The sequence below is a fragment of the Plectropomus leopardus genome, chromosome 16 (genome assembly GCF_026936395.1).
Source record: "Plectropomus leopardus strain MGB_pleo_1.0 chromosome 16, ASM2693639v1, whole genome shotgun sequence".
Classification (NCBI taxonomy): Eukaryota; Metazoa; Chordata; class Actinopteri; order Perciformes; family Serranidae; genus Plectropomus; species Plectropomus leopardus.
This window is the reverse complement of record NC_142191.1, coordinates 10,343,722-10,370,443: the sequence shown is the minus strand read 5'-3', so window position 1 is coordinate 10,370,443 and position 26,722 is coordinate 10,343,722. Positions and strand designations below refer to the sequence as shown.

General features: G+C 37.7%; 1 protein-coding gene and 1 long non-coding RNA gene across 2 annotated transcripts; one reads left to right on the top strand and one right to left on the bottom strand.

Moving 5' to 3' along the window:
- Nucleotides 1-106: 106 nt before the first annotated feature.
- On the bottom strand, nucleotides 107-14,282 carry slc2a12 (solute carrier family 2 member 12). Its single transcript, XM_042504121.2, has 6 exons — nucleotides 14,155-14,282; nucleotides 10,907-11,021; nucleotides 5,915-7,210; nucleotides 5,262-5,384; nucleotides 4,326-4,458; nucleotides 107-2,743 (listed from the first exon to the last, which is right to left on the bottom strand). The coding sequence occupies exons 2-6, from the start codon at nucleotides 10,995-10,997 to the stop codon at nucleotides 2,653-2,655; spliced, it is 1,734 nt and encodes a 577-aa protein (XP_042360055.2). The 5' UTR covers nucleotides 10,998-11,021; nucleotides 14,155-14,282; the 3' UTR covers nucleotides 107-2,652.
- On the top strand, nucleotides 7,096-26,074 carry LOC148186830 (uncharacterized). The gene is made up of 3 exons (XR_015779137.1): nucleotides 7,096-7,235; nucleotides 8,781-8,859; nucleotides 25,592-26,074. It is a non-coding gene; the product is annotated as an uncharacterized LOC148186830 (long non-coding RNA).
- The last annotated feature ends 648 nt before the right edge of the window (nucleotides 26,075-26,722 follow it).

Genomic DNA, 26,722 nt, shown 5'->3' with positions numbered 1-26,722 from the left:
CAAGCGCCCGATTACAGATGAAGTGAAGCACTTTCAATGGTTCAACAAGATTTTGGTTGAAAGACTTTGAAAGATAAAAAAAATAATAAAAGGAGAGGTATCAAAGTAAAGATTTAAAAACGTGCCATTTTTAATTGTGAAGAGTTTCACAGAAGTCATTCTTTCTCACAGTAAAACATCCCACTTGTTAATCAACTTAATATAATTTTGGCATCACAGAAACAAGTAAAAAAAAAAAACATTTCACACACACTTCACAATTCTTCCTATGCTACAACAGATGTTAAATTATCTGCTTTAATTCTGTTCAGTATTTCTTTGCTTGACTGGTTGTTTTTGAGGATTTAGCAGCCAGGGAAAAGGGAAACTGAGCGTGTTGACTCATCATTGTCTTTCTCTTATTCCCATAAAATGTCACGTAGGAGAAACCGGGCTCTTCCTAATGTGAGAAAACTGTCACTACATCCATATTCCTGTCATTATGTCGATTACAGTGTATTCTATAGCTTAAGGCAGTATCCATGCACAATTTTTTTTTTGCCTCCGCAACTAGGGATGTGCTCTGTTGGGAACTTGTTAATAAAATGGCTCAGAAATCATCAGAAATAATTAGATACCATTTTAATATTTTAAATCACACGTTCCCAATAAATGATGCCCCATGTGAGGAAGTTTAATGTCAAATAAATCATATTATTTAATCAAATTAAGTTATTTCTGCCATTTTAATACTTTGAACCAAGAGTTCAGTACAAATGTTCAGTCTGAACAAAACAGCATGTGAGAGTTATTAATTATTTCTGAAAGCCGTTTTAAAACTTCAAACCACAGAGTGCCATTACCCTCGCTACTTTCCATCAGAGATACAAGTCTTTCTTACTATTAAAATTATAATAATCTATGCGATTGCGTTCCTCCAAGGAAATGCTGTTACTAGAGATTTATTTTCCTAAAGAATATCAAAAATTGTTATTTAAAAACTTTTACGGAGTGGGTTGTGTTTTGTAGGATATTGTGCAATGATTTTAATGAAGGTTGTAAAGTGCCACAAATTTCACAAGCATTTAAAATACGATTTGGTGATGTATATGAATGTAATCATTGATTTCAAATTCCCCTTAATATATGCATTTTTTTTTGTTTTGGACAATGTTTACCTGGAATTGTGCTCAGTTTTCTTCCTTTCTTTTAGACTAGTCCACCAGTCTAACTTCTATTTAATTTCAGGGAAATAAGTCATGGAACATCCCTGCTGGTGACAGCTGTGACCGGAGGCATGTTTCTGGTTGTTGTTTGACTGTCTCAAACTTGTGAATACGGTAACAAATTTGGCACAAACGTCCACTTAAGAGTCAATGATGAACTGATTATAGAGTTCGGTGGTCAAAGGTCACTGTGACCTGACGAAACATTGTTTTGGCCCTAACTCAAGAATTCATACGCTAATTATGACAAAATTCCCCGCAAATAAAATAAAATAATGTAGTGATGATAATTTTATATCCACAAGGTCAACACTAATTTTGGGTGTCCACCTTGAAAATGTGGCAATGGTAGAAAGCATCCACGTTTTCCCATTTGTAGCTTCTTTGTAGAAACATCCAGATCTGAATTTGCATTGTCTACTGTCATGGAAATATGAGTCTAGACAGACATAGATGTAAACTGTAACTTGACTGTCCGCCGGAGGCATTCAGTACAAATCTGAAGCAGTATTTCTATCTTTTTTCAGTGCCAGCATCTTTTTCCAATTGTTGCCAATGGGGAAAAAAAAGCATATGCTGCCTCTTAGGAAAAAAAGCACTGCACCCAGCATCTTTTTCAGAGCACTTCCACTTTCTTTGTGCAGCCACTCTGATCTTTTCTAGTTTAAAATCTCTTTTCAGAAAGGCATCGATGTCCTCAGAAGTCTGCCAGCGCTTTTCTATCAGAAGAAACTATTATGTACACTCAGCCCAACTGGTATGACTGGTTTGAGCCATGTTAGTGTCAATACCACACGTTTGACAGGGAGGAGCATTTCAGTGTTATGTAAAAGGAATTCATTTGTAATCCAGAGGATGTTACATACACAGACATTTGGCTAGATTAGTGTCTGTTTTTAGTATTTCTTTGATTCACAATGTCAAGTCAAAGTGGAAAAAAAATAGTATTGAAGTACATTTTCAGCATTCGTATCGTGGAATTAAGGTAAATTTCTCTTGCTGTATAATTGGAGCTGTATTCTTAAAAAGGGCAGAGGTAAAGAAAGGAAGGAATTAAATAAATAATGTGATATATAATGACATTCAATCCCCACCATTTACCTCTCTTTACTGCCTTTTAACAAGCAAGAGTGAACCCTGAGATATCCTCCTTTGAACAAATTCACAAATACTCCATTGTTTAACTCTGTCATGTGTATGTAATTTCCACCATCCCTGTCCTGTTGATTTGTTCCTTTACATTCAAAACGCAGCGAGAAGGAACTGTGTGACAGAGACATCATGACGGGAATCAGCGGAAAGTGCAGCGATGTACCGATGTGAGTGAGATGTACGTTTTGCACCCAAAATACTTAACATCGCTAATACATTATGCTTGCCGATCCTTACACTTGACTCTCTTTCAGGTGAGGTGTACAGTTGTGGTCTGTTTAAAAAAAAAAAAAGGTCAGACGTTTGAAGGAATCTGTGAAGACGTGCTGCTGATCAAACTCTCCTGAGGTTGAACCTGCCTGCAGAGCCTCACCTCAAAATGCTTCCTGGTAAAGCAGAGAAAAGAGACAAAAGATAAGATAATTCATTTTATAAACTAGCTTCTTAGATACTTGAGCGATAACATTACTGGGATAGTTTGGCTATAGATAAGTACCTGATACAACCCCACTTTGAAGTATTCAGAGTACCACAAAGTGATCAGAGAAGCAGGCTAAAGTGCTGATATGGAATCTGGGTAATGCACTGCTGTAGATAGCTGCAAAACATATTTTAGCCACCCCCCAAAAAAAGCCCCATCTAAAAAAATCAATATCTCTTAAAGTGTACGCTATATTTATAGCAGATTTTCACAGTTTTTCACAGTCAGACAGGGATTTCTGATGATGATTTTCCTCAAAGCCAGACTCCATTAAGAAACAGTTATTTACCTTCAACACTGTTCACTGTGTTGAAGGTAACACGTTACAAAAGTAACATGTTACAGTTATATTTTACTTTTTAGCAGTAACAAGTAATGTAACACGTTTCGAACAGTATTTAGGGTGATATTGTTACATTAATGTCATGTAACATGTACCCACTAAGCAAAAAAAAGTTTTTATTGTTTTCATTGGTCATTCATCCACACGGATCGATTTCAACCAGTGCGCTGTCAGAAATAAATATCCGCTCAGGGTTTTTGTGTACCATCATGTCATCATGCTATCATAGCGTGCATTTAGTAATTTCACGTCTATCACTATTGTTGTATGATATGCTATTGTTACCATTATTGCTGTGCTTCTCCCCCCCTCTCTCTTTCCTCTTTGTCATTACTGTTAGTTAATTGTTATTTACAACATCTATTGCCTTGTCTTTCGGCCTGGAAGAGGCATCCCTCCCTCTTTTTTGGGGGAGTTTTTCCTTAGACGATGTGAGGGTCTAAGGACATAGGAATGCAGTATGCTGTAAAGCCCTCTAAAGCAAACTGTTTTGTGATAGTGGACTTTAAAAATAAAATTGAATTGAAATTGAATAGAAATTGAATAGGCCTCGTAGAAGTAGGGTGTCGGTGACTGACACATCAGGGGGATGTGTTAACATTCACATACTTGCAATGTCTGAAATGTGCTCCGACTGCACAGGATCTGCTTATCCACTGCTGCCTCTATCAGTGAGTGTGTTTGTGTCATTGTGTGATTTTGGCATTTAAAAGGGTTAATTTGGAATTCACCAAAGTTGCACAATAACACAAACTAATTGATTAAAGCAGCAGTAGATCAGCAGCTCCTGTGTGAGAGCTAAAATGACTGTTTTTGTCAATAGAGTCTGGTGCCTTTGACGAAAACACATGGAGAACTGGAGCCACAGGAACCTGCTGTTTCTGAAAGGTGAAGTTGTGAAAATATTCTAAATGTGGTGTGCACTGGTACTGTTATTTTTTTTGTGGGACTTTTTTTCTGGTGGCTAAAATACTTTGTGTTGCTTAGCCCATCAACAGCAGCACATTACTTAGCTTTCGTGTCAGCCTCCAGCCTGACACACAAATATGTCATCCACTGACTATGGATATGTACCTCATATAACCCCACTTCTAAACAATCATCTAAACAATCACTTTAAGCTCATGTGTAAACTGCCACTCACTTCTTAGCCAGTTCTTTTGATATCTCCTCCAGCGTTCGACCTTTTGTCTCGGGGACACAGAGGATGACAAACACCAGTAGAACAAAGCTCATGGCAGCGTAGAGGAACATCATATTGGGAACGCCAATCCTTTCTAGAAAGACAAAAGCAAAAAAATGCATGACCTCAAACGCCTGCACAAAGCCTCAGGTGGCAGACCTGTGTGTTACTTGCTCAGCTACAGTTGTTGCAATGAACTTAGATGCACTTTAAAGATAATAAGTTTCACATCAGGTCACAACTGCAGAATCCCTTAAGTCACAGTTAAACCCTAAAAACCCATATTGACAGACTGTTTTCTGTTTTGCTAATCCAACAAACAATCTGAATGACCAGTAGCAGGAACAAAATGAGTCATACCTCAAAGGGTGTAAACAAGTGAAACATGTTGAGCATGAATTGACTGTAAACAGTCTAGTATTTGCTGGTTGTTGTCACATACATTACATACAGTTCTCTTTCTTTGCATATCCTGGAGGGGTTACTTTGTAAAGCTGGGTTACTTTGTTTTACTTGCTCTAACAAATGTAACATAGATGCATAAGTAACTGATTCAGTTTGGACAGAAAGCAACACTTATTTGCTATTAGGACGCAGTGTAAAAATCATATGAGGCATGCATTTTGCATAAACAGATTATTTTTTTTAAAGTGTGTGTAGTGCATCTGCTGCACAACAATTGCAAAGAAGATGCACAGCCAGGACACTGTCAGGTGTTTTTGCATAAAAATGTAAGACCTAGACAAATGAGCTCAGCAAGACGATATTTTAAAAAGTATTCTGAAAATAATCTTAAGTATTTAGGTTCTGTTACTTAGTTTTAGTAATCTATCTGTATTGGAATATGTAAGTAACCCTCCAAACACTGATTATAAGCAATAACACACACAGACACACCTGTCATTGTGAGGAAGGTCATGGAGATGAGCAGGTTAGTGGCCCAGTTTACAGCAGACACCACAGACACAGCCTTGCCTCTGACTCCCATTGGAAAGATCTCACTGAGAACCACATACACCACTGGAAAGAAAAGAAAACAAAGACACATATAAACAAGGACCTGAGGGACCATGCTTAATAAATACATGTAATAGGATCCAGAATAGCTTTGTACAGTTTTGTGTGGGCAGTTGTAGGCCTGGTTTGTAGCTTAAAGTCAGGGTCCACACAGCTTTATCTGTGAAAGTGGAGTGTTTCAATCTATACTTCACCTTGGCCTGGTTATTGTCTGATAATCTGTGTTGTACTTTGTACTTTGGTATAACGCACTCAAGTTATTGAGTTCAGGAAAGATTTGTTTGTGTTTACTGATATTTTTGGACTGTCTTAGACCACATAAATAACGTATGAATTTTGAAAATGGGCACAGTTCCCTGTTAAGTTATCGTCAGTGCATAACAATAATAGCTGCGGTTTCGAAATTGTAGATAAAGTGGCACCTCCTTCTTGGTTAGAAACTAGTAATACAAGTTTGGGAGAACGCTAAAGCATATCAGTCAAATGTGGGTGTTTGTGTGTGTGTGCAATGGGAGTGGATAAGTTAAGCTTACTTGGCCCAAGGCTGATGGAGAAAGCTGCCACATACACCAGCAAGCTAATCAATGATGCCCACTTCAATACAGGTGACACTTCTCCAAAAGTCCTTTCTTCTCCTGACTCCTCCATCCCATTATCGTCTCTGTTAGTCCGCTGTGCCTCCTCACTGCTCCATAAGCTTGGGAGGTCAGTAGAAAAAATGTCACTGTTGTCGAAGTCTGCAGAGGTTCTGTTTAAATCCCACAGTGTCTGTGTGTGATTTGGTATTGTGTGACTTTTACACAGGCTGGTGAGGTGAGTGTGGTTTTGCAGTGTCAGTGTACCGAGTATTCCTAGTGACACTGCCATTGCAACAGCGCCCACACACAGAAAGCTCTTGGGTCCCACTCGGTCGACCAGCAACACGGCTGGGATGGTGCCAACCACTTTGACCACTCCGAACCCTGTGGACGCTAAGGTTGCTGCAGCGTCACTGTTGAATCCTACGCTGCGGAGAATTGGTGAAGCGTAGGAGAGGATGTTGGGTTGACCCGTAGCCTGCTGAAGGAAGACTAAGGCCACACCTGTCAGCAGTCGTGAACGCAAGTTGGCCTTGGTGCTGAACAACTCCCAGAAACTATGCTCTGATTCCTCTTTCAGTCCTGCTTGGATGTCTCTCAGCTCCTTCTCCACGTGCCCCTGAACCCCACCTCTCAAGGTGGCCAGCACTCTCCTGGCCTGCTCCACTTTACCCTGGATAACCAGGAAGCGTGGACTGGGTGGGAGGAACACGAGCGCACTGATCTGCAGCAGCGCTGGGGGGATTGCTAGTCCAAAAGTGTACACCCAGCCATGGGGCAGAGTCGCAAAGGCGTAACTACAGCTGAATCCCAGCATTACACCCACAACCAGCATCAGCTCGTACAGCGTCACCAGCAGACCCCTCCGCTCCCTCGGTGAAATCTCTGCAATGTACAGACACGCTCCTGTCCCTGACAGAGCTGTCCCCATGCCGACTATCACCCGGCCCAGTGTGAATGCAATAAGTGAGGTGAATGCGATGAGCACTACGCTCCCACCGACCACCATGGCGGCGCTCAGGAGCAGAGAGCAGCGACGGCCATAGCGATCCAGAATAGGACCTCCAGCCAGGCACATGAGGAGGGCACCGAGCAGGATGGAGCTGACCAGCAGTTCCTGTTCCTGGCAGGAGAGGGAAAGGAGGCCCCGCAGCTGCAGCAGGACACCAGAGGTCAGGCCCATTTCATAACCCAGCATCAGACCGCTCAGAGAGGCCACCACAGCCGCGACCACCACCAGCCAGCTGCAGCCTGGAGAGACGGACAGAAACACAAAGTGAGTTTAAGCATACAAGACAATAGCCACACAACAGAAAGGTCTGGTCTTAATGTGCACCATCCATGTTTTTGAGATTTTTCTGCATTTTACCAAACAAGCAGACACAAACAAGTTGGCAAGTTCAAGAAAGAAAGAAACTGTGACTGTTTTGCTCTTTGACAATGTGGTTGTCATAAGGGAATATTTCATCCCTTTAATGACCATTTGTGTATGAACTACTCATCCAGTGAAATAAATAAAGAAAACACGTTTTTTCTTGCATTCTTGATGAATTGAGATAAAAAGCGCAAAACTGTTTCAAAACATCAGTTTACAAACTCACACACAACTGGTGCAGTATATGTCTCATTTATCCAGTCATACGCTCAGTAATTCCCAAACAGACAGCCTTTTCCGACTAGGAACTGACTGGAAGGTGAAAATCAAATCATCAATTGTACCATTATAGGTTATACTTTGGTGTTTTAAAGGGTTAGTTCAGATTCACCAAATTCACACAACACAAACTAACTGATCGAGGTGATGAGACCGGCAGCTCCTGTGTTCAGCAAGGTAAAGTGACAAAAGTTTTGTCAGCGGAGTCTGGCTTCAGAGAAATCATTGGTAAGTTTTACCTTTGGTTCAGTTCCCTGTCAGAGGAAGTACTGAGCATATGACTGGATAAATTAGACTTGGATTATAAAGCACCAGTTGTGTGTGAGTTTGCAAATTCATGATGTTTTTATATAGTTTTGCTCCTGCTGCGTTTTTTGACTTCAGTTCATCAAGAATTTTGAGGAACATCAGAGCGATTTCATTTGGTGCACATGGCCAGGCCTTAAAGTCGGTGTTAATTCCTGTCCAACTGCCAAATACTTAAGAAAAATTGACATACGGGTGAAATTAGCAGCTAATAATATGAGTTCATTTGGAATAAGAATGTCCTAGAAACACTAAATATAGGAACTATACTAACCTTATTAGCAAAACATGTCAAAATATGTGAAAATAAATGGGGCCATAAGGACATCATGAGGGTCAGGACATCTGCTGCAGTGAGGCATTAAAGAGAAGACGCTTAACTTCTTTTAGACCCTGTTTTATGTAGCTATGGAACCAACAATAAAACCATTTGTTCCTTATGGTGACTAAAGACATATTGTTCCTGTTTACAATGGGTTAAGTTTAGAAACAACATGTGGTGCCATGTGTGCAGTTACAGAAATTAAGTAATGTAATTGTGTCCATCTCATGTCATAGCACTCAAATAACAAACCTCAAGTCAAGAAAATGACTTACAGTAAAGAGATAATCAAAATTACCCATCAGAAGAGGTACTGTATGTAAAATAATAACAGGATGAAACAGAAAACCAACATGTTCTATGTTTGGGTGCGGGACACTCAGGTGGTTTGGTACAGCATGATGTCATGATGCGGGGGGAACACGCCCAGAGTTCATATAGCATTAATAAATAAATCCACAGATGTAACATATTCTAAAATATTTTAGAGAACTGCATGCCATAAGATTTGGCAGTGTCACAGCTTTTTCTCCCTGCAGGTCTCCCCCAGCTATGAACTGTGCTGACTGTGTGGAATTAGAGGTCAGAAGTTCACAAGAGGAATGCTGAAGCAATCTTGTAAGTAATTGTATGTGTGTGTGTGTGTGCGCGCGCGCGTGTGTGTGTGTGTGTGTGTGTGTGTGTGTGTGTGTGTGTGTGTGTGTGTGTGTGTGTGTAAGGGTGACATGCTTTGTCTTGAAAGTATCATTGTGAGCTAATGTAAACAAAACTGACTCATAACTGAACAGCTTAACAAGTCAACAGATTATATATACATAGATATTTCAAAATGTGATTAAAAATAGTAGTAATCTCTATTACCTGTTTCATGCGCGATCATAAACATCATGATTATTGATTTGTGTAATGTTTTGGTGTTTCGCTATTACTGCTGACATGCATTTTTCCATTGACGGTTTTAGAGACAGCACTTGAATCACTGTAATTGCTTAAACCTGCAAACTCTGTTTTTATAACCGGCCATAGACCTAAATGCTATGGTATTTAACTGCAACTGTCTAAATAATCATGCTAGCGGGACTTTTTTTCTTTGCGTTCTAATGTAATTCTCATGCCAGCGCAGCATGCAAGAAAAACAGGAGATGCAGCTGCAAACTGCAGGGTCCAGTGAAGTCCCATACTCTTTGACTGTTGCACTGCATCCTCTCTCTTAATCTTTTTTCCAAATCTGACATTATGTAATGATGGGCTAACAGTTTTTAATATAAAAAATTAACTAATGGACAATGTCACAGTAGCTGAAATACTAAAATAAGATATAGATGCAACATTTTTAACATTTTAGCTGAACCAGTCCCATTTTTTGCCACTCCTAATATACTCAGATTTGACTCAATTAAAATGATCAGGATAACTAGTCTAATGTGTAAGTTAATGTTAACATTTTACAGCCAATCTCTACTGTTTTAGTCCATGTGTCATCCTAAAAAGCACAAAAACATTTTGCATAAGTAGAGATTTTAAGGATGCACCGATTCTGCCGATCTAAAAGGCTGATACAGCTGTTTTTTTTATGTTGTGGCTTTTTTTGTTTGTGTTATTTATGTACTCTTGTGCCACAAAAACCTTGCTTAACCGTTTTGAAATGATCCAGTCCTTCATTAAACTTTCAATGAATGAGCCCAAATTCAATCAAACACATTTATAAGACATAAGTGAATGACATCTTATTTGGTGATATACTAGTCTAACAAGGCAAATATCAGCCGATGTCAGTGTTTGGCCTGATAAATCGGTGCATCCCTTAGGAGATTTTACTTTTGGGAAATGTTTGTATAGTAGTGCTCTGAAAGCAGAGTGTTTCAAACCATTTTTGTATTTTCATGCAACCCAATCAACCTAAAAATGGCAGTATCACACTTTACATCATAACTATCGAGAGAGAGGGGTGCTGCTTTCCTATTTATGCCATGCAAGTGCAGGAAATCTGTTAAATTCTGTTAACAAGTTGTTAGCAAGTAAAAAATAAACATTTGATTGACTGTGAGGTATGTTCAACATTAAGTTGTGCCCATTAAAGGCAGCTCTTCAGGTTGCAGCAAAACTAGAGCATAAAGGTAACTGATTGAACAAACAGGACGTTTTTTTTATGATCCATGGACAGGTCATTTGTGATGAGCGCATGTGTGACATTTTTGGTAAAGCACTGCCAAGGTTAGAGTGATCTGGGACACAGGCATAAAAATGGTCATAAACAACTTTGGGCTTCTTCGTTAATGAGTGTTTACGAAACAGTCGATGTGAAGAGGCTGATTGTGCAGCACACTGCATTTTATTTTAGCCAAATTCTCACTGTTTTCTTGTACTTGGAAATTAAAATATCTATTCCAAAAATCAGATTTACTGAGTTATCTGGGATTTCATTCAGCAAATATACTGCTGCTGTTACTCAGAAAAGTTATCTAATAACTCAATTTTACATCTTCTTGGAACAGGCCTCGTGTTAGCATTTATGAAATATTGATTTTTTTTTGTATTATTAAGTTTTGTAACAGACTCAAATGTTTGTGGAGGATCAGTGGTGGAAGCTAGGGAGTGGAAGCTGGCGGGAGGAGCCCAGTTATACCGAAATTAAGCCCTCACTAAACTTTCAAATTGTGAGTACCTAGGCCTCTGGGTGGGGTCAGTTTCTGGGTCTCGGAGGGGTTGGCTGGGAGGTAAGAGGTCATCCTCTTGGTTTCACTGTTGGGGTCCATCGTCAACCACCTCTTACAATAGACCTATAAATGTAAAACAGATACAAATCAACACATTTTCATTATTTTTCACACATTCTCTCGAAAACATTTAACAGACTCAGCTCATTTTGCATAAAGACGCGCCTGATGTTTAAATACTTTCCTGACCTAAAGACTCTGCATAGATAATTAAAAAAATGCCCCAAGTCCTGAATACAAAGGACAACTCCTCTTATAATGCTACCATATTATTCCTTAACTGAGTATTCGTGGTGGATATTGCACCATCCTTTAAAAGAAATACTTTCCAATTATTTGGGGATTAAGCAGATGGAAATCTAATTCTCATCTGATGGTTTGAGTGTTATCTGAAAGTTTTCATTACTAGTGCTAATATGATATCAAAATTAAAATGGTATAGAAAAATTTACCTTACTTTCAGAAACAGTAAATAAGCTATTTTTCTCCAAAACTTTTGTTTTAGTAAACAAAAGGAGCCAATGTTATCCAATGTTAATGACTCTTTCAACACTGTTTAAATAGTGGTGTTGTGAAATTTCTAACTTTGATACAATTGGTTAAAAAATATTGATATTTAATACCATTTCTGATACAATGGGGATAAATTGACACAAAGGGAATACAATTTCAAATTTTTAATAAAAAATAATTATAAAAAGGCTATAATTGGACAACAACAATGTTTCTTTTCTTTGTTAGAAGCAGAAAACAGCAGAGGTGTGGATTTAAGTCACATGACTTGGACTTGACAGAGTCAGACTTGGGTCATAAATTCACTGACTTCAGACTAAAATTAAAAAAACCTTGCAACTCATCTTTCATTTTACCACCAATGACTCATGACTTCACTTGGCCTTCAGCCTCTTGACTTGTACTTGATACTTTCCTTCCAAGCCCAAAGATTTAAAAGTACATTTTTGAAAGTGACACAAATCAATTCATTTTCCTTCATAAGGGCAAATGCTAGTGCTAATATTCACATAGTTAGCAAGTTCATGTTTTGCTAACTTTAGCTACAGAGTTTTCAAAACATTCATGATTTTTGTAAGTTTAATATATCATTTCTGTTTTGGCATTATTTTGGTGATGAGCTGTGACCTGTATTGGAAAGTAAATTCAAGGTTTAGGACTTGAGTGCAAAGACATGGGACTTGCAAAACAATGACTTGTGCCAGCCTCTGGAGAACAGCAGAATGGCTGCGGTAAAAACTGACAATAAGAAAGAGCAGACAGTTTAGCAGGCACCAGTGTATCAATACTAAAGAAAATGAGTCAGTGTTTTTGACAACACTCAAATCATGAAGTATCAAAGCAGCAGTATCTCAGTAGTATGAAGGATACAACAGTACTTAATTTCTTGTGCAGCATGCATGTCGTCTGGCTCTGAATTATGGAAAATCATAAGGGAACAGTGTGCTACTCACCTTTGATTCAGAATATGTGGCCTAATTATTACCATATAATGGCTTTAGCAACTGCAATATATACTTAATACACTACCATACCCAAAAGGTGAAGCGTCTTTTACTTTCAGCAACATACAGAATTAACTAATCCAGGTGCAGGGAATTTTAATCTTCATCAGCCCAGTTTCCCCTCAAACTTTGCTCCATTAGTTCTGGGTTAAACTTGCACCCATTAATGCCTTTTGGTGACCTCGGATACAACCCTGTCATAAATACCAGCCCTGCGAAGCTCACAATAGACAGCAGGCTCTGTAATACAGAGATGTTGAGAGAATTTGGAAGAACTTTCTATGGCTGTAGTTTTGTAGTGTATGGCACACATTCTGGTCAGTTTTGAAGGCCTCATATTATGCTCATTTCAGGTTCATACTTGTATTTTGAGTTTCTACTAGAGTATGTTTACATGCTTTAATATTCAAAACATACATTTTTCTCATACTGTCTGCCTGAATATTTCTGATACATCTGGGTGTTTATGTTTTAAGTTTGAAACTACTTTTTGTATTGTAACCTATAGTTGTGACAAGACATATTCACAATTATCCTGATGTCAGTTTCTGAATACCGGCTGTATGGATTTCTCTGTGTGTTTTGATACTTTCCCAGTGTTGTACTTTACTTTAGCACCTGTATCTGCTTTATAATAACTAAGACATGAAAATCTTACTTTTTACAATATAGGACCTTTAACCTCTCATATATGGTTTGTTATTTTGATGCCTGTCTTTGGCAAAGGACATTGACACTCAACCATCAGCCCATGGACCAAATCTGACCCCCGATAGGTTGCCAGGTGGCTCCCCAACCATTTTCTAATTCAAAATAAAGTGATTCACACTGAGAATTATTTTTGTACTATTAGTATACATAAGGTCCCAGAGTACATAAAATAGCATGTTTATCAAAAAAAAGGGCCAGTGAAGGATCCTCCACACCCCGTGACAGAAATCTAGCTAATCCAAGAAACATCTTTAAATACTACGAATGTCCTAAAATCTCATGAATGTCCTAAAATCCAACAAAAATCTTTAAATACTACAAATGTCCTAAAATCTCAGAAATGTCCTAAAGTTTGAGGAATGTGCCAAACTACTAGAGATGTCCTAAAATCCTAGAAACATCTTTAAATACTAAAACTGTTGTAAAATACGTCCTGGAGATGTCCTAAAATCCTAGAAACATGTAAGGGGCTGCTGTAGCTGTCCCCCTTGCTGTCATTTTGCAAAAGTGGCCCCCAGCCAAATCAAGTTGAGTACCTCTGGCATATGGGAATGTTTTTTTGTTGTTGGGGGGGGTTGTTCCCCAACTGTTAAATAGATTGCACATTCCCCAACTTGCAATAGTATCTTATGTTTGTCAAAATTTAAATGAAATGACTGAAACCACTGAATGAGATTGCCTCATCTTCAACTGGGTGTTTTTCTGTCCCCTAGAAGTCCATAACCTGATCTAAAATGTTGCAAGGTCATTATGTGGAGGCCAAAAACAACAGACCACCAAGAAAAATACAACAAAACCTAACCCTTTTTATAACACACACCAAAGTCAACAACTTTCTTCAACAAACTGACTGCCAGTATGGGCTTGTCCGCTATTTGCGTGCAATTTAAGCATGTTTCGCTGCATGAAACATTTCAGTAAACATGTCATAAAAGTGTATTAACAGCTGTATGCACACACTTCCGTACCTGACGCCGCAGCGGTGTCTGTGTTGTTTGCTTGTTCGTGTTTATCGGTCCATTCGCTTTCTTCTCCAGACTTTCAAACTGTTCTGCCTCCTTCCTCACTCCCAACTCTCCCTCAGCTCGTGTCACTGCACTCGCGAAGCTTGTTTTGGTAAAGCCAGAGTTTAGCCCCGCCTACGTCTCGCCAGACTACCAATAGAAAGCGCGGCTTCAGAATTAGAACGCCAAAAATGAAATCCTATTGGTCCAAACGTGTCTAATGTATTTATAATCAAACAATGCGTTCTTGTAGGCTAATAATTCTCTATTTTGGAACAATATAAATAGTCATTAATGAGCTTTCGTTATCTTTGCTGTTTTGTATAGCTTCCGACTGCAATTCATAGTAATTATGATTTTTTTTTTTTGGCTGTGATCATTGCTATAAAGTAAAAAGCAATAAAATACACCTGCATCAATAATGCTTTCTCCCATACTGCATGTGAAAACAAACAAGCATGGCCACCTGCTGTTTTGCTGGGTTTCCATGTCCTGTTTCTAGGAATGCTGCAGGACTGGGCTGTCACACCTGCCCTGCTGCTTCACAGATGACAGAATGTTGCTTAATGTGCCTGCAACTCTGTTTGAGTTTGCCCTACTTTTTCATGGGATGTTCAGACATGACCTATAGAATCCAAAGATTGACCTGTTTCTAACCACTGTCATTTGATCCTCAGTTAAGTTTACCCAAGGCATGTGTGTGTATGTGCATGTTGTGTAATGACTCACCAAGATAACTATGAGTGGCCTACTTGTTGACACTGGCTTTATCATGTCAGCAAAGTATTACTTGATTATAACATTATTATGTAATAATTGGCCAAGGTACCTTGGTAAATGGTCCTTTGCAAAGTCAGAGATTTCTTATCTAGCCCTGTGCCTTAAGCCTTTGAAACTGGCAACTTTTCTTGTGCAGTGTTCAGATGCTTTTACACATTACACATTAAACCTTTGAACTGAGCACATTCGTTTCATTTTTGATAACACTGGAAAAATAGGCAATGAGCGACTTGGCAAGAAATGTTCAACAAACTGTAGGAAATTAGTAGGCTAGATTTTGGGAAAAAAACAAAACAAAAGAAAACAGAATTATTATTATTATCATTATTATTATTATTATTATTATTATTATTATTTTAAAGCACTTTTCAGGTAATTTCCTTGTTTTTACAGGGTTTTCTTGTGGCTAATTTTTTGGTAATTTCTCGTTTCTTGTTGCCTGTGTCCCATGTTTTTCAAAATAAAAGGCCAATTTGCGCAAGTTTAAAAGGGCTTAGTATCACAATTTTTGAAATATTAAATAACAAATAACACAAACAAGCACCACATAGTCACACAAACTTTGTCTTTGCAAAGCTTCATTTTCTACATTTCTAAGTAAAAAGTTTTACTGACCCAGCAAAAAAAAAGATATTGTTAACATAATCAGCAGACACACCTATTGATATAGTCTGAAGGTCAAACCTGCACAATGCTGGTTCATGCAAATAAAAACAAATTAATCAATTGGTTTGTTTTGAATTGAATTGGCAAGTGGTGGAAGAAGTATCCCTTAACAACAGAAGCAGTGTCACAGTGTTAAAACACTCCAAGTTAAAGTTGCATATTCAAAGTGAAAAGTATCATTAATTTATTGTATTCAAACTATTAAGTAGTTGTGCAACGCAGTTTAACAGAGTGACAGGATCACATTATTATAAATAGTACCTTATTTTATTTGGATTATTACTGCTGATTCATACTTTTACAAGAAGCAATTTAATGTTGTTGCTGTTTGTGTTGGATTAATGGGTAATTTGATTTGAATGGTTGAAAATGTGTAGAATTCAGTGGTATTTCCAGGTAATGTTGCAGAACTGAAACTTCTCCTATGTGCCAAGTGTGTAGGAGAGCTACAGTGACTGCTTTTTACCTGTTTTGGGGCCACTTCAACTCATTTATGGGCCAGAACGACGTATTACGCAACTTTAAGTGCTTTAATTTGTCTGCAGTATCAATCAGTGTCTAAACTGTATGAATCTTCGGCCAAATGATATTTTACGGCAAAAATAAAACAAAATGCTTCAGCCTGGGTTTAAACCAGTGTCCTCTTGCACACTAACCAAAATGGTAGTCTACCAGACCAAGTTCCTACTTGCAACTGTTGTTTAATTCTACATATTTGTAGGCAGTGATGTTTGAGGAAAAGTCAGTCAATACATTTGTCAGGCTGATGATCAACCAAGTTTTTTCAGGGCAAAATTCAGTATCAGCAGCAATGTCTGTCAAAAGTCTTCTGATATATGAGTCCGGCCAATATTCCTTGATTTTGACGGATGCATCTGCCGATACTGCTTTTACCTGTTTTGGGACCACTTCTCCTCATTTATGGACAAAACGACATATTACGCAACTGTAAATGTCTTTATTTGTCTGCAATGTCACAGACAGTGTGTAAACTGTATGAATGTACTGCCAAATTCTATTTTACGGCATAAATAAAACAGAACGTTTACAATCAGACTCGAACCGGCATCCCCCCGCTTACTGGCTAAATAATCAGTCCACTAGGCCAAAGCCCTCCTCAGAACTTGACTTCTACTTTAGCATGTTTGGAGGCAGTGAGGTCCGGGAACACTGGGTTGATATATTTGTCAGGCCCATGATCAACCAAGTTTTTTCAGGGCAAAATTCAGAATCAGCAGCGACGTCTGTTGAAAGTCGACAGATATATGAGTCCAGCCGATATTTCTTGATTTTGACAGACACATCTGCGGATACTGCTTTTACCTGTTTTGAGACCACTTCACCTCATGTATGGACAAAAACGACATATTACGCAACTGTAAATGCCTTAATTTGTCTGCAATGTCACAGACAGTGTGTAAACTGTATGAACATACCACCAAATGATATTTTAAGACATGAATAAAATAAGTGCTCCTGCTGAGAATTGAACTGGCATTCTCTTGCACTTGAGCCAAAGAAACAATCCACTCAGCCAAATCCCTTACTATAAGTGATAATTACTTCTGCTTATTTATCGGTAGTGACGTCTGGGAAAAACTCAGTCAATAAATATGTCAGGCCAATAATCAACAAAGTTTTTTGTCATATTTTTGTCATTTTTCAACAAACTATAGTATGATGTTTTCAGTTATTTTTTTCAGCATGCTGTATTATGACGTTGTTGGCCGTTTTTTTCAACATTCTATACTGAGACTAAGTGGTTTTTAGCTGTTTTGTGGATATGTCATATTTAGAAATTTTTCATCATACTATAATATTGAATTTTCGGTCATTTGTCTGACATTCTATATTATAATGTTTTTGGCTGTTTTTTCGACATTCTATACTACAACATGTCTTGACATGCTATATTAAGTGGTTTTCAGCTGATTTTTGGATGATTTTGATTTTTTTTGGCCGTTTTTGCTATGGCGTGTCTTAGTATGCTAATTTATGATGTTTTGAGGTGTCTTCAGATGTTTTTGGGACATGTCATATTTTGACACTTTTGCCATACTATAGCCTTGCCTTTTTGGTCATCTTTTTCAACATGCTATTTTATGGTGTTTTTGGCCATTGTTGCCTCATTCTATGCTATGCTGTGCCTTGGCACGCTATTTTATGCTGTTTTGAAGTGGTTTCATCTTTTTGTGGGACGTGTGATATGTTGACACTTTTGCCATTCTATATAGCCTTGCCTTTTCGGTCAATTTTTCAAAATGCATTTTTATGGTGTTTTTGGCTGTTTTTGCCTCATTCTATGCTATGGTGTGCCTTGGCACATTATTTTATGCTGTTTTGAGGTGGTTTCAGCTGTTTTTGGGACATGTCATATTTTGACAGTTTTGCCTTACTATAGCCTTGCCTTTTCAGTCATTTTTTCGACGTGCATTTTTATGGTGTTTTTGGCTGTTTTTGCCTCATTCTATGCTATGGCGTGTTTTGGCATGCAATTTTATGCTGTTTTGAGGTGTTTTCAGCTCTTTTTGGAATATGTCATATTTTGACACTTTTGCCATACTATAGCCTTGCCTTTTCTGTCATTTTTTCCAACATGCATTTTTATGGTGTTTTTGGCTTTTTTTGCCTCATTCTATGCTATGGCGTGTCTTGGCATGCAATTTTATGCTGTTTTGAAGTGTTTTAAGCTCTTTTTGGGACATTTCATATTTTGACATTTTTGCCATACTATATCCTTCCCTTGCCTGGCGTGTTTCGGCATGCTATTTTATTCTGTTTTGAGGTGGTTCCAGCTGTTTTTGGGACGTGTCATATTTTGACATTTTTGCCATACTATAGCCTTGCCTTTTCAGTTGTTTTTTTCATCATTCATTTTTTAGGTGTTTTTTTGCCGTTTTTGCCTCAATCTATGCTATGGCGTGTTTTGGCGTGCTTTTTTATTGTGTTTTGAGGTGGTTCCAGCTGTTTTTGGGATGTGTTATTTTTGGAAACATTTTTTTTGGTCATCTTTTCAACATTCATTTTTATGGTGTTTTTGGCCGTTTTTGTCTCATTCTATGCTATGGTTTGTTTTTGCATGCTATTTCATGATGTTTTGAGGTGGTTCCAGCTGTTTTTGGGACATGTCATATTTTGACATTTTTGCCATAGTATAGCCTTACCTTTTTGGTCATTTTTTCAATATTCATTTTTATGGTGTTTTTGGCTGTTTTTGCCTCATTCTATGCTATGGCGTGTTTTGGCGTGCTATTATATACTGTTTTGAGGTGGTTCCAGCTGTTTTTGGGACATGTCATATTTTGACATTTTTGCCATAGTATAGCCTTGCCTCTTCTGTGATTTTTTCAACATTCATTTTTATGGTGTTTTTGGCTGTTTTTGCCTCATTTTATGCTATGGCGTGTTTTGGCGTGCTATTTTATGTTGTTTTGAGGTGGTTCCAGCTGTTTTTGGGACGTGTCATATTTTTACATTTTTGCCATACTATAGCCTTGCCTTTTTGGTTATTTTTTCAACATTCATTTTTATGGTGTTTTTGGCTGTTTTTGCAACATACTATGCTATGGCGTATCTTTGCACGCTATTTTATGCTGTTTTGAGGTGTTTTCAGCTGTTATTGGGACAAGTCACATTTTGACATTTTTTGCCATACTATAGCCTTGCCTTTTCAGTCATTTTTTTCAACATTCATTTTTATGGTGTTTTTGGCCGTTTTTGCCTCATTCTGTGCTATGGTGTGTTTTGGCGTGCTATTATATACTGATTTGAGGTGGTTCCAGCTGTTTTTGGGACATGTCATATTTTGGCATTTTTGCCATAGTATAGCCTTGCCTCTTCTGTGATTTTTTCAACATTCATTTTTATGGTGTTTTTGGCTGTTGTTGCCTCATTTTATGCTATGGCGTGTTTTGGCGTGCTATTTTATGTTGTTTTGAGGTGGTTCCAGCTGTTTTTGGGACGTGTCATATTTTTACATTTTTGCCATAGTATAGCCTTGCCTTATCGGTCATTTTTTCAACATTCATTTTAATGGTGTTTTTGGCCGTTTTTGCCTCATTCTATGCTATGGCGAGTTTTGGCGTGCTATTTTATGTTGTTTTGAGGTGGTTCCAGCTGTTTTTGGGACGTGTCATATTTTTACATTTTTGCCATACTGTAGCCTTGGCTTTTTGGTTATTTTTCAACATTCATTTTTATGGTGTTTTTGGCTGTTTTTGCAACATACTATGCTATGGCGTATCTTTGCACGCTATTTTATGCTGTTTTGAGGTGTTTTCAGCTGTTATTGGGACAAGTCACATTTTGACATTTTTTGCCATACTATAGCCTTGCCTTTTCAGTCATTTTTTTCAACATTCATTTTTATGGTGTTTTTGGCCGTTTTTGCCTCATTCTGTGCTATGGTGTGTTTTGGCGTGCTATTATATACTGATTTGAGGTGGTTCCAGCTGTTTTTGGGACATGTCATATTTTGGCATTTTTGCCATAGTATAGCCTTGCCTCTTCTGTGATTTTTTCAACATTCATTTTTATGGTGTTTTTGGCTGTTGTTGCCTCATTTTATGCTATGGCGTGTTTTGGCGTGCTATTTTATGTTGTTTTGAGGTGGTTCCAGCTGTTTTTGGGACGTGTCATATTTTTACATTTTTGCCATAGTATAGCCTTGCCTTATCGGTCATTTTTTCAACATTCATTTTAATGGTGTTTTTGGCCGTTTTTGCCTCATTCTATGCTATGGCGAGTTTTGGCGTGCTATTTTATGTTGTTTTGAGGTGGTTCCAGCTGTTTTTGGGACGTGTCATATTTTTACATTTTTGCCATACTATAGCCTTGCCTTTTTGGTTATTTTTTCAACATTCATTTTTATGGTGTTTTTGGCTGTTTTTGCAACATACTATGCTATGGCGTATCTTTGCACGCTATTTTATGCTGTTTTGAGGTGTTTTCAGCTGTTATTGGGACAAGTCACATTTTGACATTTTTTGCCATACTATAGCATTGCCTTTTCAGTCATTTTTTTCAACATTCATTTTTATGGTGTTTTTGGCCGTTTTTGCCTCATTCTGTGCTATGGTGTGTTTTGGCGTGCTATTATATACTGATTTGAGGTGGTTCCAGCTGTTTTTGGGACGTGTCATATTTTGGCATTTTTGCCATAGTATAGCCTTGCCTCTTCTGTGATTTTTTCAACATTCATTTTTATGGTGTTTTTGGCTGTTGTTGCCTCATTTTATGCTATGGCGTGTTTTGGCGTGCTATTTTATGTTGTTTTGAGGTGGTTCCAGCTGTTTTTGGGACGTGTCATATTTTTACATTTTTGCCATAGTATAGCCTTGCCTTATCGGTCATTTTTTCAACATTCATTTTAATGGTGTTTTTGGCCGTTTTTGCCTCATTCTATGCTATGGCGAGTTTTGGCGTGCTATTTTATGTTGTTTTGAGGTGGTTCCAGCTGTTTTTGGGACGTGTCATATTTTTACATTTTTGCCATACTATAGCCTTGCCTTTTTGGTTATTTTTTCAACATTCATTTTTATGGTGTTTTTGGCTGTTTTTGCAACATACTATGCTATGGCGTATCTTTGCACGCTATTTTATGCTGTTTTGAGGTGTTTTCAGCTGTTATTGGGACAAGTCACATTTTGACATTTTTTGCCATACTATAGCATTACCTTTTCAGTCATTTTTTTCAAAATTCATTTTTATGGTGTTTTTGGCCGTTTTTGCCTCATTCTGTGCTATGGCGTGTTTTGGCGTGCTATTTTATGTTGTTTTGAGGTGGTTCCAGCTGTTTTTGGGACGTGTCATATTTTTACATTTTTGCCATACTATAGCCTTGCCTTTTCGGTCATTTTTTCACCATTCATTTTTATGGTGTTTTTGGCCGTTTTTGCCTCATTTTATGCTATGGCGTATCTTTGCACGCTATTTTATGCTGTTTTGAGGTGTTTTCAGCTGTTATTGGGACAAGTCACATTTTGACATTTTTTGCCATACTATAGCATTACCTTTTCAGTCATTTTTTTCAAAATTCATTTTTATGGTGTTTTTGGCCGTTTTTGCCTCATTCTGTGCTATGGCGTGTTTTGGCGTGCTATTTTATACTGTTTTGAGGTGGTTCCAGCTGTTTTTGGGACATGTCATATTTTGACATTTTTGCCATAGTATAGCCTTGCCTTTTCGGTCATTTTTTCAACATTCATTTTTATGGTGTTTTTGGCCGTTTTTGCCTCATTTTATGCTATGGTGTGTTTTAGCATGCTATTTTATACTGTTTTAGGTGGTTCCAGTTGTTTTTGGGACATGTCATATTTTGACATTTTTGCCATATATAGCCTTGCCTCTTTGGTCATTTTTTCAACATTCATTTTTATGGTGTTTTTGGCCGTTTTTGCCTCATTCTATACTATGGCGTGTTTTGGCGTGCTATTTTATGTTGTTTTGAGGTGGTTCCAGCTGTTTTTGGGACGTGTCATATTTTGACATTTTTGCCATAGTATAGCCTTGCCTTTTCGGTCATTTTTTCAACATTCATTTTTATGGTGTTTTTGGCCGTTTTTGCCTCATTTTATGCTATGGCGTGTTTTAGCATGCTATTTTATACTGTTTTAGGTGGTTCCAGTTGTTCTTGGGACATGTCATATTTTGACATTTTTGCCATAGTATAGCCTTGCCTCTTTGGTCATTTTTTCAACATTCATTTTTATGGTGTTTTTGGCCGTTTTTGCCTCATTCTATACTATGGCGTGTTTTGGCGTGCTATTTTATGTTGTTTTGAGGTGGTTCCAGCTGTTTTTGGGACGTGTCATATTTTGACATTTTTGCCATACTATAGCCTTGCCTTTTCGGTCATTTTTTCAACATTCATTTTTATGGTGTTTTTGGCCGTTTTTGCCTCATTTTATGCTATGGCGTGTTTTAGCATGCTATTTTATACTGTTTTAGGTGGTTCCAGTCGTTCTTGGGACATGTCATATTTTGACATTTTTGCCATACTATAGCCTTGCCTCTTCGGTCATTTTTTCAACATTAATTTTTACGGTGTTTTTGGCCGTTTTTGCCTCATTCTATGCTATGGCGTGTTTTGGCGTGCTATTTTATACTGTTTTGAGGTGGTTCCAGCTGTTTTTGGGACATGTCATTTTTGACATTTTTGCCATAGTATAACCTTGCCTTATCGGTCATTTTTTCAACATTCATTTTAATAGTGTTTTTGGCCGTTTTTGCCTCATTTTATGCTATGGTGTGTTTTAGCATGCTATTTTATACTGTTTTAGGTGATTCCAGCTGTTTTTGGGACATGTCATTTTTTGACATTTTTGCCATACTATAGCCTTGCCTCTTTGGTCATTTTTTTCAATGTTCATTTTTATGGTGTTTTTGGCCGTTTTTGCCTCATTCTATGCTATGGCGTGTTTTAGCGTGCTATTTTATGCTGTTTTGAGGTGGTTCGAGCTGTTTTTTGGATGTCATATTTTGACATTTTTGCCATAGTATAGCCTTGCCTCTTTGGTCATTTTTTTCAATGTTCATTTTAATGGTGTTTTTGGCCGTTTTTGCCTCATTTTATGCTATGGCGTGTTTTAGCGTGCTATTTTATACTGATTTGAGGTGGTTCGAGTTGTTTTTGGGACGTGTCATATTTTGACATTTTTGCCATAGTATAGCCTTGCCTCTTCGGTCATTTTTTCAACATTAATTTTTACGGTGTTTTTGGCCATTTTTGCCTCATTCTATGCTATAGCGTGTTTTAGCGTGCTATTTTATACTGTTTCGAGGTGGTTCCAGCTGTTTTTGGGACGTGTCATATTTTGACATTTTTGCCATAGTATAGCCTTGCCTTTTCGGTCATTTTTTTCAACATTCATTTTAATGGTAATTTTGTCCGTTTTTCCCTCATTCTATGCTATGGCGTGTTTTAGCGTGCTATTTTATGCTGTTTTGAGGTGGTTCCAGCTGTTTTTTGGACGTGTCATATTTTGACATTTTTGCCATAGTATAGCCTTGCCTCTTATGTCATTTTTTTCAATGTTCATTTTTATGGTGTTTTTGGCCGTTTTTGCCTCATTTTATGCTATGGCGTGTTTTAGCGTGCTGTTTTATACTGATTTGAGTTGGTTCGAGCTGTTTTTGGGACGTGTCATATTTTGACAATTTTGCCATACTATAGCCTTGCCTTTTCGGTCATTTTTTTCAACATTCATTTTAATGGTGTTTTTGGCCGTTTTTCCCTCATTTCATGCTATGGCGTGTTTTAGCGTGCTATTTTATACTGATTTGAGGTGGTTCCAGCTGTTTTTGGGACGTGTCATATTTTGACATTTTTGCCATAGTATAGCCTTGCCTTTTCAGTCATTTTTTTCAACATTCATTTTTATGGTGTTTTTGGCCGTTTTTGCCTCATTTTATGCTATGGCGTGTTTTAGCATGCTATTTTATGTTGTTTTGAGGTGGTTCGAGTTGTTTTTGGGACGTGTCATATTTTTACATTTTTGCCATACTATAGCCTTGCCTCTTTGGTCATTTTTTCAACATTCATTTTAATGGTGTTTTTGGCCGTTTTTGCCTCATTTTATACTATGGCGTGTTTTGGCGTGCTATTTTATGTTGTTTTGAGGTGGTTCCAGCTGTTTTTGGGACGTGTCACATTTTGACATTTTTGCCATAGTATAGCCTTGCCTTTTCGGTCATTTTTTCAACATTCATTTTAATGGTGTTTTTGGCCGTTTTTGCCTCATTTTATGCTATGGCGTGTTTTATCATGCTATTTTATACCGTTTTAGGTGGTTCCAGTTGTTTTTGGGACGTGTCATTTTTTGACATTTTTGCCATACTATAGCCTTGCCTGTTCGGTCATTTTTTTCAACATTCATTTTTATGGTGTTTTTGGCCGTTTTTGCCTCATTCTGTGCTATGGCGTGTTTTGGCGTGCTATTTTATACTGATTTGAGGTGGTTCCAGCTGTTTTTGGGACGTGTCATATTTTGACATTTTTGCCATAGTATAGCCTTGCCTTTTCGGTCATTTTTTCAACATTCATTTTTATGGTGTTTTTGGCCGTTTTTGCCTCATTTTATGCTATGGCGTGTTTTAGCATGCTATTTTATACTGTTTTAGGTGGTTCCAGTTGTTCTTGGGACATGTCATATTTTGACATTTTTGCCATAGTATAGCCTTGCCTCTTTGGTCATTTTTTCAACATTCATTTTTATGGTGTTTTTGGCCGTTTTTACCTCATTCTATGCTATGGCGTGTTTTGGCGTGCTATTTTATACTGTTTTAGGTGGTTCCAGCTGTTTTTGGGACATGTCATTTTTTGACATTTTTGCAATACTATAGCCTTGCCTCTTCGGTCATTTTTTCAACATTAATTTTTACAGTGTTTTTGGCTGTTTTTGCCTCATTCTATGCTATGGTGTGTTTTAGCGTGCTATTTTATACTGTTTTAGGTGGTTCCAGCTGTTTTTGGGACGTGTCATATTTTGACATTTTGCCATAGTATAGCCTTGCCTTTTCGGTCATTTTTTCGACATGCATTTTAATGTTTTTTTTTGGCTGTTTTTGCAGCATACTATGCTATGGCGTGTCTTGGCACGCAATTTTATGCTGTTTTGGGGTGTTTTCAGCTGTTTTTGGAATATATCATTTTTTCACAATTTTGCCATAGTATAGCCTTGCCTTTTTTTTCATTTTTTCAACATTCATTTTTATGGTGTTTTTGGGTTTTTTTTGCAACATACTATGCTATGGCGTATCTTTGCACGCTATTTTATACTGTTTTGAGGTGTTTTCAGCTGTTATTGGGACAAGTCACATTTTGACATTTTTTGCCATACTATAGCATTGCCTTTTTAGTCATTTCTTCAACATGCATTTTTATGGTGTATTTGGACGTTTTTCCCACATTCTATGCTTTAGCTGTTTTGACATGTTATTTGTTGCTGTTTTTTAGGTGTTTGAGTTCCTGGATTTTCCCCTGGAGGCCATCGAGGAGGTGGTTGAAAGGAGGATGTTGATCAAGGTGACATCTATCATGTACAACATCTCTCACCCCCTTCCTGAGACTGTGTGCGCACCGAGCAGCTCGTGCAGCAGTAGACTGCAGCACCCACAGTGCAAGAGGGAACGCTACTGCAGGTCCTTCATCCTATCAGCTGTCAGACTCTTTAACAACACAACTTAATGTCGCACTGTCATGTATGCTGTATAACTCCATACTTCACTGCCTTGTGCAATACTGTCGGTTACACTGTTCTTTATCTCTTTGCAATATTTATTCCACATTGTATATCACACTGTAGAAATCTTTACTGGAAGGTGAATATACTGTAAAGAGTATTGTAATTGTAATGTATATTTTACATTTTCTATATTGTTATATTAATACATTTTTAAATTTCTGTTTGAACTGCTCTGACAAGTGAATTTCCTGGGTGTGGGATCAATAAAGTTTTATCTTGTCTTACATTATCTTGTAATATCTTATCTTATCTTTTGGGACGTGTCATATTTTGACAATTTTGCCAAACTATAGCCTTGCCTTTTCAGTCATTTTTTCAACATTCATTTTTATGGTGTTTTTGGCCGTTTTTGCCTCATTCTATGCTATGGCGTGTTTTAGCGTGCTATTTTATACTGATTTGAGGTGGTTCGAGCTATTTTTGGGAAGTGTCATATTTTGACAATTTTGCCATACTATAGCCTTGCCTCTTCGGTCATTTTTTTCAACGTTCATTTTAATGGTGTTTTTGGCCATTTTTGTCTCATTTTATGCTATGGCGTGTTTTAGCGTGCTATTTTATACTGATTTGAGGTGGTTCGAGCTGTTTTTGGGACGTGTCATATTTTGACAATTTTGCCATACTATAGCCTTGCCTTTTCGGTCATTTTTTCAATGTTCGTTTTTATGGTGTTTTTGGCCGTTTTTGCCTCATTCTATGCTATGGCGTGTTTTAGCGTGCTATTTTATAATGTTTCGAGGTGGTTCGAGCTGTTTTTGGGACGTGTCATATTTTGACAATTTTGCCATAGTATAGCCTTGCCTCTTCGGGCATTTTTTCAACATTCATTTTAATGGTGTTTT